The following is a 12,432-nucleotide window of genomic DNA, read 5'->3' as shown; positions in this document are numbered from 1 at the left end:
TTAGTTTAGTCAGGTGCATTTAGCTAATGTTGCAGCTAAAGTTGATTTATTCTTAGTTTAGTCAGGTGCATTTAGCTAATGCTGCAGCTAAAGTTGATTTATTCTTAGTTTAGTCAGGTGCATTTAGCTAATGCTGCAGCTAAAGTTGATTTATTCTTAGTTTAGCTGATTTACACTTGTTGCCAAACATTCAGCAGTAAAACAAACGGTCTGATTTAGCCGTTTTTCGATCCAGAATGGGTTTGTAATTTATTTAACTTGCTTTCAAAACAACAAGTCATGGCAACAAGTGTGGAGCAATGGTTGCAGGATCATCGAACAGTCTGTCCGCACCATTGACTGAATATATTAGAACAAGCAATCCCACCTTCTCTGGCTGCCAGCAGGATCCAGTTTACAGGAGCGGCCATGTTCTAGTTTTGGACCAGAATCTGTGCACAGGGGATGTGGGTCTTTAAGCTCTGCCTACACCTCAGCACAATCAAGGTGTCACATGACCTTTCGTTTAGACATGAAATAACCATTTACAGTTAAACATGTGAGAAAAAAGTAACAAGAATCACTTATTTGAGTTATGTGTTTTTAATGAAAGTTAAATTTTTTGGGGGTTTTTTAACATGGAGGGGGCAGGTCTTTAAACTTGTAATGGATCCATCCTGCAGGGAAGCCGGTCCCTTCAGCTTTCAGGTTCAGCTCTGAGGTCTAGATATACAGTATATGGTCACAAACCCAAGTTTGTATTTCTATCCTGATAAGGGTGTTGTGCTGTCTTTCGTTAATTTCTGCAGCCTAACCCTGACCCTAACTCTTAACCTTTCATGTCTTTGACCAACTCTTAACCTCAAAGTGATGTTCCACCATAATGAGACTGGACTTTGGTCCCGTTAAGATAAAGTGACTGGTATAACAGTGTGAGGAGCCCCAGGTCGCCTCTGGCTCTGTACAGAGGATCTTGAAAGACTCATCCTGTTTCTGCACAATCAGTTTTACAACTTGTAAAGAAACACCCGTCTTCCTGGACTCAGCTGCTGAAGTTTCAGCTGAATTCTGGTACAAACCGTCCCAACGTCATGACCAGCATGCTGTTTGTCTCCAGCTACCATGGTTTGTTTTTGCAGCCTGTCAGCTTGTAGCTCAGAGGAGGCTGATGTAATTACAACAAATTTACATCGGGAACATTAACATGAGGCTCAAAGGCTGCCGGGAACATCAAGTCATGTTTCCACCTCACCACCTCCAAGGTGAGCGAGTAGTCGAGCGCCTCGGATGGAGATTACTGTGATTACTCACTCAGCCAAACGGTTTCCATGGAGACCATGGTAATTAGACGGCGAGCTCTGAGAAGGGGGAGGAGATTTATAATATTGTATTTCTGTCATCTTCGCTCGAGGTGTGATATTAGGCTGTCTGTGAACAGAGAGAAGTGAGAGTGATTATAGACAAATGAAGTGGAAAATATTTTCCAGTTTTAGTGTCAAAGCTGTCATTGATCGCTGACATTGTGGTTACACCGAGCATGCTCCGCTCAGAGCCACTCAACGGAGGCAACATCCTGTCAGCTTGTGTTTTATATATTAGCACAAATTATTAACTTGTAAACTGAAACTTTCAGCTTTAGGTCCACGATGAGGAAGCGGTTTGGGTGTTTGTGGGTCTGCTGCCCGGTCCAGAGGAGAGGTCCTTCTGGTCTCTGCTGGTCTCTCACAGGAGAGTTGAAAATAATCCCAGTTTATTCAGTGTTGTGCACATTATTTAGCTGTCCGCCCCCACATTGATGATTGAATCTACCGGAGGGTACTTTAAAAATGAAGACAGGCACATTCAGACGCTGTCATTCTTTATTCTAATAAAAATGTGTTTATTTGTCGTAGCGTTGATCGATCACCACTGATCTGTGTCGGCCTGCTTTCCAGGACATCAACTCGGTTTATCAGATCTTCCCTGACGAGGTTCTTGGTTCTGGACAGTTTGGGATTGTTTATGGAGGTACGATATTTAACATTATTTCACACAGAGATAATCCTTAGTCTTGTGCTTGAACAAGTATTTGCTCATTTCTGGGTAGTTTGAGCTTAACAGGAGCAGGGAGAATAAAATGACCCAACTGACAAAGTAAACATCAGTTCACTTCAGCTGAGCAGGTTTAGAGTAAAATATTAGAGCTTAAATTAAATTATTTTATTCCTCACAGGTAAACACAGGAAGTCTGGTCGGGACGTGGCCATCAAGATCATCGATAAACTTCGTTTCCCCACAAAACAAGAGAGTCAGCTGCGCAACGAGGTGGCCATCCTGCAGGTTCGGGTTCCAACGAGACACAAAAATAAATCAAATCCACCAAGTTGTTTTAATTAGATTGTTTTTTTTTTTTTTGCTGTTTGCTTGTTTTTCCTGCCGTTTCACTCTGTACAAACTGTTGGGTTCATTTAAAGAATTAAAATATATTTAGTTTAAAAAAAAAATGCTGACTCAAACAGAAACAGTAATGTGGTATGGTAAGCTGCTAAGCTCCGCCCCCTCAAAATCAAATCACAAACACTATCCAGCTTATTTTTACATGAATAATCTCAAAATGATCAAACAGCTTCTGTAAACAGACAGAACGTGTTGCTCAGCGTCGTTTAATAAACTAAAAACTGCCTTTCAGAGCTCAGAGGAGAGAAACAATCCAACACAATCCTCCCTTAATGTCTAAACCACGGGTGTCCAAAGTGCGGCCCGAGGGCCATTTGTGGCCCTTGGGAGTGATTTTGTGCGGCCCACAACTGCAGTTTAAGAATGGTATTGTTTTGTCCAGCAGGCTTATGAGGTCGATGCAGACTTTCTGAAAATTCGTTGGTAATCTTTTTTTTAATGTAATGTTTAGGTTTAACAGCAAAACAGATGAAAAGCAATCTTCTCAAAATGAGCAATATTAAATAAAATACAAACCTTTGACTATAATCTTTTTATTTTCACTTCATGGTACCAAGCACCAAAAACCTTTAGTGATTTCTACCAGAAAGGAGACTTTTGGATAATGATTCATAAAACTTGGCTAAATATTAGTTGATAAAATAATCAAGGGGGAAACTGGACATTTTTAAATGAATATAACGTGGTATCATCTACATACGAGTTGATCAGCTTTATGAAACCTTCTTTGAATCTGTTGTAGCAACTGACAGTTGGACGATTTTTCAGAACTTCGATCAGCCAGTGCGCGGTCCAAAAGGCTGATGGACTCCCTTTTAAACGGACACTTACTCGAATTACACTTTTACTGCTGAGAACTGACTAAAATGAACTTTACAAACACAAGAGAACAAACACAGAGCCAAATAAATCAAATCCTTTTTAATAAAAAAGTTTATTATTTATGAGGCTTTTACTGTTTTGGATCTACAACAATTTAAAACTCTTTCTCCACCAAAATTAATATTTTTTGTCCTTTCTCCAAGATATTGTTCACGTTGAGTGAAATTCACATTTTTGTGGCCCACGAGTCCTTCCATCTTATTAGTTTTGGCTCACGTATGAAAATGTTTGGACTCCTCTGATCTAAACGCTGAGTTGGACTTTACACTTTTTTTGTTTTTCTGGAACCAAACACTTGTGCAGACCTCGTGTTTTTTTAGCTGTTCATGTGGCAAAATGTTCAGCTGATACAAACAGCTGCTGACTTGAGGCTTTTTTTGTCAAATGTTTAAAAATGTTTAAATATTTAACTTTATTTACAAATCTTTTTACCATAGAAATGCACTGAGATCTCTTCCATGAAAATTGTTCGTTGCTCTTTTTGTCTCTTTGTTCTGTTTTAAGTGTTTACCTCTGAATTTAGTGCTTTTAGCTTTTAGCAAACATTTTGCTACTTTTAACTTTTAGGCTGACTTTTGCTAGATTTAGCTAGTCCACACTCAGCAAGAAGTTTATTTAAGGAATCTTCATCAACTCAAGTCCAACTAGCTGAAGGTGGAGCCGTGGTTAGCATTGTTCCTTCAGAGTGAGAAGGTTTGAACATCAGCTGAAGTTTTCCTCTCAGATCGTCTCTCTGTGCTTCTACAGGTTAAATATTTATTTAACATTTCATGGAAGACAGTTTCTGTTCAGAGCTCCTGCCGACCCATGGAGGGGTGCGTTTGTCTTTCAGAGCCTGCACCACCCGGGCGTGGTGAACCTGGAGTGCATGTTCGAGACCCCGGAGCGGGTCTTTGTGGTGATGGAGAAGCTCCATGGAGACATGCTGGAGATGATCCTGTCCAGTGAGAAGGGTCGGCTGCCCGAGAGGATCACCAAGTTCCTTGTCACGCAGGTAAGCCTTCACTTCCTGTCAGACCAGATATTGAACTCCTCCCACCAAAAGAGGGCGGGGTTTAATCAGAAATGTATATTGTTTTTATGTTTTTTAAATGATTGTTTTTGGGTTATGTGTGTTTTTACCAGAATTCATTGTGTTCTGTTACTCATTATGACCTCTGAATATTTTAATTTTGTAGTAATAAAAATGCAGAGTCAGCATTTAAATGTTTGTTTTCCTGTTTGGTTTGAACCCGTGTTTCTCCTGCAAAAAGGTTCAGTTTGATCAGGCGCCATGGTTTTAGGATTTTTAACTTTTATATTTTCAGAAATATTTAACTTGGATTTTTACAGAGATCAGTTCCTTCAGAAACATTTTGTTGGCTCCGTCGTTAACTGTTCAAACAGAACAGTTATTTATTCAGACACCGTTCGTTTATTATTTTTGTTGTGTTTGATCGTCAGATTCTCGTGGCGTTGCGTCATCTCCACTTTAAGAACATCGTTCACTGCGACCTGAAACCTGAAAATGTGCTCCTGGCTTCTGCAGACTCTTTCCCTCAGGTATCATCTGTGCATGCAGGTACTGTTTCTACAAACTGCACGAGCATATCTGAGGCTCGGTTCACGATCACAGGGACTCTTTAGGATCTGTGACATCACATCGAGTTATTAGGAGACCTCAGAGTGCAGCCGTAAAGGCAGGAAAACCTTAAAAACCTAAACTTTAATGAAGGAAAGGAAAAGTGTGGTGAGTAGAAACAAAATTAAAATAAAAGCCCCACAGGAGAGAACACGAGCTAAAGACCAGCGGGAAACGGAGGCAGTTCAGCTGAGGACTATTTAACTGGAGAGAGCTGATTACAGGTGAGCAGGTGAGGTTAATGAGCAGCTGAGGAGTAAAGAGAAGATTTTCAATCAAATGAATCATTTCTGCTCTTTTCCCACTAAATAAAATTAGTTCAGAATTGCAAAACCTGTAAAAAAAAAAAAACTGGAGCTAAGGTTTAAGGATAACGGTTGAATGAAAAAAAAACACATTGTGTTTTATTTAAATAACAACGTATAATAAAAGTGAGTTTTTATTCTGAAGTTAAAGAACTAAAATAAACTACTGACATTTATCGTATCATTAGGACTAAATAAAGATATAAACGTGTTCATGTTGAATTTCAGAGACAGATCTCACCGTGAGGCTGGAAGATAAATTAATGAAGCAGCTACCAAAGTCTTCAAACGGTTGTGTTGCAGAAAAGTGGACAGAACGTCTACAATGAGCTTTTTACAGATGCTTCTAAATATAAATATTCAGTTCCAAGTAATTTATGGCCACAGAAAGCTGCAGACACGCGTCTGAAAGGAGAAGCAAAGTGGAGTTAGATGTCGGCTGTCTCGCTGCAGGTGAAGCTTTGCGACTTTGGATTCGCTCGGATAATCGGTGAGAAGTCGTTCAGGCGCTCGGTGGTCGGCACGCCGGCGTACCTGGCTCCGGAGGTTCTGAGAAACAAAGGTTACAACCGGTCCCTGGACATGTGGTCGGTCGGAGTCATCATCTACGTCAGGTACCACGTCACGCACCGAGAGCGTCTTCTCTGAAGCTAAACTGGTTTGAAGCGTCGTTCTAGAAGCTCGGTCATGTTAGGTGTTGGATAAAGGTGCAGAAAGTAAATCTGGATATCGTTTCAATCTGCAGCCTCAGCGGGACGTTTCCCTTCAACGAGGATGAAGACATCAACGATCAGATCCAGAACGCAGCCTTCATGTACCCCCCTCACCCCTGGAAGAAAGTTTCTCAGGAAGGTACGTACCTCCGCTGAAGAGCTGGAGAATCCTGCAGAACCGGGTGAAAACATGAAATGCGGCATGAACAGGACTCGTGAAACCCGGGGAAGGAACCCGACCCAAAACTGAAACGGCTCAATGAAACGTTGGTGCATGATCAGTTTTATGCAAAGACGAGAAATGATGGAGTCAAAGTCAAACCTTTAAAATATCACTGTGCACGATCTTCAGAGTCTTTGTTGGGAATGACTCAGCTACTGCCACGTTCAATATTAGTCCAATACAGAGCTTAATTTCAGCTGGATCCTGCTGGAAGAGGATCCAGGAACTCTCTTATTTTGACAGGATGAGTTCCAGTAACTGTTTGCTTGGATCTGGTAACTCTCAGGCTTACTAATAATCAAATTATGAACAAATTTGACTGCCTTGAGTGAATAAAACTTATATTGGATATATAATTTGAAAATAATTACATAAACACTCATTTTAAACACAACAGCCACTTACGAGCTTCTTAAGACCACATACCCTTCAAGTAAGCATTTCCACTTCTACCCTTAAATCAATCAACCTTTATTTATACAGGTAAATCCCATTGAGCCTCGAGGACTCATTTACAAGAGAGACCTGATTTCAACAAAGAAAGATGACAACAATGGACAACAGCAACAACAATAAGCAGTTATAAAAACTCATACTACAGTTTTTTTATCCACCCCTAAAAGTTCAGTCACGGGCAATTTAATTAAAAGCATAAAAATATAATTAATCAGCACAACTGAATTGAAAATCAGTTTTACAGTTTAAGTGGGCCATTAATAAAAATGTTATTGTTAAAAATACAAGAGAGATGTTTGATGGGTAATCACGTTACGTACATCACGTATCAAAACAGCAGCGCCAATTTCTCAAAATAACAGCGATCAAAATGTCGAAAAGACATTCCAATTTACTTTCATTAAAAAAAAAAAGTATTCTCATTGTACAAATGAGCAAACAGAATTAAAACACATGAAGGCAGAGGCAATGGAGATAGTACTGGAGCAGGTGTGAGGAAGCGTGAGAGAAGCGGAACGTCTATTCACACAAGGGGAGCTGTTGGTCAGGCTTTTTATTGCTCTCTAACATAGTTATTGAATCAAGTGTTTATTTATGTAGGTAAATGTAGATGATTGACAACCCGTTGAAATACACCAGAATGCAGGAAATTGCATCTACTTTATTCAAAAAATTTGCGGGGGAGGAGCCACAGACCCCCCCTCCCCTCGCCATTTGCATTCCGGGGCATTGTTTGGTTTACAAATTAAGCATTAGCCCGATATCTGTAAAAATGTCGGCCATTTCTGTTAAAGTCAGGTTGCTGTGGCTTGAACCCAAAAGTTAATCAGCGGTAGATGTGCAACAATTACTTTTTGTCCAGAGTTCATTGCATTTTGTCATCTGGTTCACGAGATATTTTGCTAACAGACATCAAACACAAAGCCTCAGCGGTGGGCGACAGCCTGTTGTATGATTAGTGGGATCACGATTAAACATGTTTTATCCTTAAATGTGAATAAATGTGATGTTTCCGTCTGACTGCTGAGAAAGTTGAAGCCTTGATGCTCGGAGTGACTCACGCTCTAAAAGTGTCCACTCTGTCGACTCCAAGACTGATTTCTCAGCCTGACTCACGTCCCCGCAGCACTTTTCCATCCACCTCCTCACGCTGCCAAAGAAACGCGAAGCTGATGTTGGAAAATAAAACCTAAATCCCCTCCGAGGATTAAATGTCAGAGAATCAAACGCCTCGAGCGTCATGAGATCCGCAGCCCAGCTTCATGGATGACGCCGCTCCGGCCCACGAGAACAAAAACTTCTGCTTCCGAGATAAAACACGGAGCTTGAAGTTAAACCTGTTGTGATTTTAAATATGTCAAATGTGAGACTGACTCATAGAGGCATTTATCCGGACAGTTATAACTGGAAGAGTTGTATTGCATAATGGTGATAAAAGTAGCCGTGATGCACGTGTGTTCTGTGTTTCCCTCCGTGCAGCGATTGACCTGATCAACAACCTCCTGCAGGTGAAGATGAGGAAGAGGTACAGCGTGGATAAGACCCTCAGTCACCCCTGGTTACAGGTAAGATGTCAGCCAACAGGAAGCAGCCAAAAAAAAAAAAAAGCTTCAAAGCTCCTACTAAATACGTAAAGGGACTGAACTATGGAGACTGAGATATATACAGAGATACAATGCTGCTGAGCACAATCTCCAATTAAAAAAACGGGAAATTATCCCCCACAAGAACAAATTCAATATAAAACAACAAAGTTTTATTATTATTATTCTACTCCAAGCTAACGATTGGATGTTTACGTAGATGGGAACCGTGATTTTTCTGCCATATTTAAAGGGGTCTCTGATAAGTAGGAACAATAAAACTTCTATATGACTTCTGTTTGTTGACGTGTTGTGTTTATTTAGAGCTTTAATTTCTTGTGTAGCTGTTATTTATTATTCAGTAACTCCAACTGCCTTCACCGTTGTTCGAAACACTCTTTAGAATTAGGAAAACTTCACCCATATTTGATGTTTATTGACAGTTTCTCACAATTATCTACAGTGGCTCTGAGGCGTAAATGAACAACATTTGAAAAAACAGAATTACATTAAGCCAAACTGGAAGTGTTTTTTTTTTTTATAAAGTGGATAGGATAAAGGATAAAGTGAATCCCTCTTGAAAACGAATAATGAAACAGGTTTTTTTTTTGTTTTGGTTCTCTATTAAAAACCAACTGAACGAAGGTACACGGACCGCACACCCTTCATGAGAGTTTGTATTTGTATCTGGTTACTGTACATTGCTCGGTTGTTCTCTTTTATCTTGTTAATAAAGTTTTAAAAAAGCACAAAAAAAAAACACACTTCTGCTTTGGCTGAACGTAATTCCGTTTTTTCACCACTTCTGCTTCGGCCATTTCCACTTTGTCTACTTCCACTTAGTCTACTTCCGCTTTGTCCACTTCCGCTTTGTCCACTTCCGCTTTGTCCACTTCCGCTTTGTCCACTTCTGCTTTGGCCACTTTCGCTTTGGCCACTTCCACTTTGTCCACTTCCACTTTGTCCCCTTCTGCTTTGGCCACTTCCGCTTTGTCCACTTCGTCCACTTCTGCTTTGTCCACTTCCGCTTTGTCCACTTCCACTTTGTCCACTTCTGCTTTGGCCACTTCCGCTTAGTCCACTTCCACTTTGTCCACTTCTGCTTTGGCCACTTCCACTTTGTCCACTTCCACTTTGTCCACTTCTTGCTTTGGCCACTTCTGCTTTGGCTTAATTTAATTCCATTTTTTCAAATGTTGTTGTGTTTTGGTTTTTTTTTTTTTCAAATGTAGTTCTGTTTTTTTCAAATGTTGTTCTTTTACACCTCAGGGCCACCTAATTATCCCCTACACAGTGAACATGTTTAGGATCTTTTACGGGACACAGCAGTCCCTTCCTTCCTGTGGTACCGATTCATTCTGCCTTTTGGACTCGATCATTGCGTATGGGTGCATGTCAGGTGTTTAAGCTGTCCTTGTAGTTTGTATGGTTTTATATTTTTGTAAAACGGAGAATAAGCTTTGTTGTAAGTCACATGACCATTTGGCCCTGAAGCGACATTGAAGAGAAAAACAAATTGGGCGACACGGCTGGAGAAAGACATTTGTGTCAGGGTTGGAAGTGTTAACCTAGAATGCAGGCAGCGCACAAGAACACCCCACATTGCCAAAATTATTTATTAAATAAATAAAAGAAAAGGGCTGCTGAGGCAGCAAAACTACTCACTAAATAAACGCAGCACTAGAAGTCAAAGAGGCTCAGCCGGGAGGAAACCGTGACTGCTGTGAACAGCACGATGCAGGACTCAGGAACAAACAGGACACCAACTCTGAGGGAAACACCTGGGGAAGAGACGACAGGTGAGAGCGGACAACTAACTGTGGAGAAGTGAATACTGGCCCGCAGGGAAAACTGGAAACATGAAAACACACGAGAGTGAATCAGACACAAACAAATCTGATCAAACACAACGTCTATGAGCACGCCAACAAAAACATGGATCCTGACAATTTGGTGCTTCTGTTAGTTTCTGCAGCTAGTCTGCCTGGTGAACTCTGACCTTTAAACACCACCCCCCACCCTACCACCCCCCAAAAAAAACTTCACTAAATCTCCTTGTTTAATCCCCCACATTCGTTTAGACCCAGAATGCAGACAAGGAAATCCAAAGATAAATGTTTCTAACAGAATCAGTCAGGCTGTGGATGCATCAGTACAGTGGTCCCTCGATTATCGCGGGGGTTACGTTCCAAACACTGCGGTGGGTGGAAAAACCACGAAGTAGTAAATAAATATCTTTATTTGAGTATTTTTATATATTTTAAGGCTTTATAAACCCTTCCCACACTCTTGCAATGTTCTAAACTCTTAAACCTACATAATTTTAACAACATACAGTTGAAACCAGAAGTTTACATACACTATTTAAAAACACTTTCACTCTCATTATTCTGCCATTTTGCAAATAGAAAAAAAATTATGGTAACCCTAATGGACCTAAAATGGGAAAAGTTTATTCTGATTTCACGTCAGTGTGAAAAAAATGCACAAGTCTTTTTAAATAGTGTATGTAAACTTCTGGTTTCAACTGTTTGTATTGTACAGTGCTACAAACTTTTACTCATCAGCTCTGCAGGACAGCAGCAGCTCGGTTCCGGTTCTGCAGACCCACCTTGCAACGACGAAGCCCACCGCCCCGTCCAGGTTGATGTGCGTGTGGAGAATTGAATTTCAGGGAGTGTCAGGATTATTTGCGACTTGCGTAGATTTGTGTTGCAAAACTTTCCCTCCGTTTCGGCAGAAAGCAGCGGCTGGAAGCACTGTTGACTTCTGGGTAGTGTAGTTACAGCATAGGCTTATTGAAGGAAAACTACAAAATGGCAGTGCCTGTCCGAAATTTTTTTCGTTAACTTTTTATCCCATAATATCCCGATCACGTGAGTAATTTTAAAGCTGACAATCGTTGAAAAAAAAAACGCGCAAGAGCGAGTCCGCGAAAGTCGAACCGCGAAGTAGTGAGGGACTACAAGATCAACAGAGCACAAGGAGACTGAACTGTGGCGTTGAAACCAATCCTGGGCTGCTGATGTGTGGAGGATGACTGGCAGAGGCACGGACCGATGAGCAGAGTGACTGCAGCTGCAGGAGGTGGGCGTGGCTTGATGAGTGATGAAGTACTGAGGGCGTGGTGGTTGGTCCAGAGGAACAGATCAGTTGATGGATGCGTGGTTTATAGAAATGTTTTGAATGTTGAGGTATTTTCTCAGGTTGAGCGTCTCTAACTCATCTCTGGGTAAAATACTTCTCGTTAAGGCCCAGATGAGCTGCACCTTCTGCTTCTTGCTCACATTGAAGATAATCTACACAGTCCTGAAGGATAAAGTGTGTTTATTTTCTTCACAAGGACTATCAGATGTGGTTGGACCTGAGGACCCTGGAGACTCGAATGGACGAGCGCTACATCACCCACGAGAGCGACGACCTGCGCTGGCTCCACCACGCCCAGCTCAGCGGCCTCGACTACCCCACAAACCTCCTGAACGGGTCCCGCAACATGGTGGATCCTGGACTGGAACGTTACAGAGAGAAGGAAGAGGAGCTGCAGACCCTCAGTGAGAGGGTCAGCGAGCTCTGAGGGTGGTCCACTGTTGGAGTCGAGTCTTCAGAGCTGTGGACCCTCATTGAGAGGTTCAAGATCTCTGAGGATGGTCCACAGGTGCAGCCTAACATCCTCTGAGCTGCAGACCCTCAGTGAGAAGGTCTGCAGTTCTGAGGACGGTCTGAAGGAGGTCCACGTTAGTGCCATGCTCTCAGAGCTGCAGACCCTCAGTGAAAGGGTCACTGAGCTCTGAGGACCATCTGAGGGTGGTCCACTGAAGTCACCTTCAGAGCTGTGGGCCCTCATTGAGTCTGCTGGTAGAGTCTGATGGTCTCTGGCCTTTCATGAGAGGGTTGGTGATCGATGAGTCATGTCCTCAAAGCTGTGGATACTTGGAGAGATGGTCTGCAGCTCTGAGGACGGTCCATGTTTGGGGTTTATCAATCAAATGGATAAAAACCTGGAACAAACAGAGGCGTTGAGTTGACACTTTCTGTACAGGAACCGTATTAAACACTTTTTATTCCCACCAAAGTCTGTTTTCTAAAAAGCTGAAGTTCCTGATCTGTAGGACAGACGTCCCTGTCTCCTCCCTGTAGGACAGACGTCCCTGTCTCCTCCTCACATTGGTCGCTCTGCATCCATTGTCCTCATTAATTTAGATATATTTATTTTGGAATCCAAAGACCTAAATGT

At 41.6% G+C, this 12,432-nt stretch overlaps 1 protein-coding gene across 1 annotated transcript in view; it reads left to right on the top strand.

Moving 5' to 3' along the window:
* The window catches only part of prkd1 (protein kinase D1), a 28,965-nt gene extending 17,189 nt beyond the window's left edge, over positions 1–11,776 (top strand). The window contains exons 11-18 of the mRNA XM_037694804.1: positions 1,914–1,986; positions 2,192–2,298; positions 4,130–4,291; positions 4,741–4,839; positions 5,677–5,837; positions 5,969–6,075; positions 8,095–8,180; positions 11,542–11,776. Coding sequence (XP_037550732.1) covers positions 1,914–1,986; positions 2,192–2,298; positions 4,130–4,291; positions 4,741–4,839; positions 5,677–5,837; positions 5,969–6,075; positions 8,095–8,180; positions 11,542–11,772 — 1,026 coding nt within the window. The 3' untranslated portion in view covers positions 11,773–11,776. The remainder of the gene's footprint in view (positions 1–1,913; positions 1,987–2,191; positions 2,299–4,129; positions 4,292–4,740; positions 4,840–5,676; positions 5,838–5,968; positions 6,076–8,094; positions 8,181–11,541) is intronic.
* The last annotated feature ends 656 nt before the right edge of the window (positions 11,777–12,432 follow it).

The sequence above is a fragment of the Nematolebias whitei genome, chromosome 21, assembly GCF_014905685.2.
Source record: "Nematolebias whitei isolate Nwh7 chromosome 21, NemWhi1, whole genome shotgun sequence".
NCBI lineage: Eukaryota > Metazoa > Chordata > Actinopteri > Cyprinodontiformes > Rivulidae > Nematolebias > Nematolebias whitei.
Note: the sequence above shows the minus strand (reverse complement) of the source record. Positions and strands in the feature narration are given on the sequence as shown.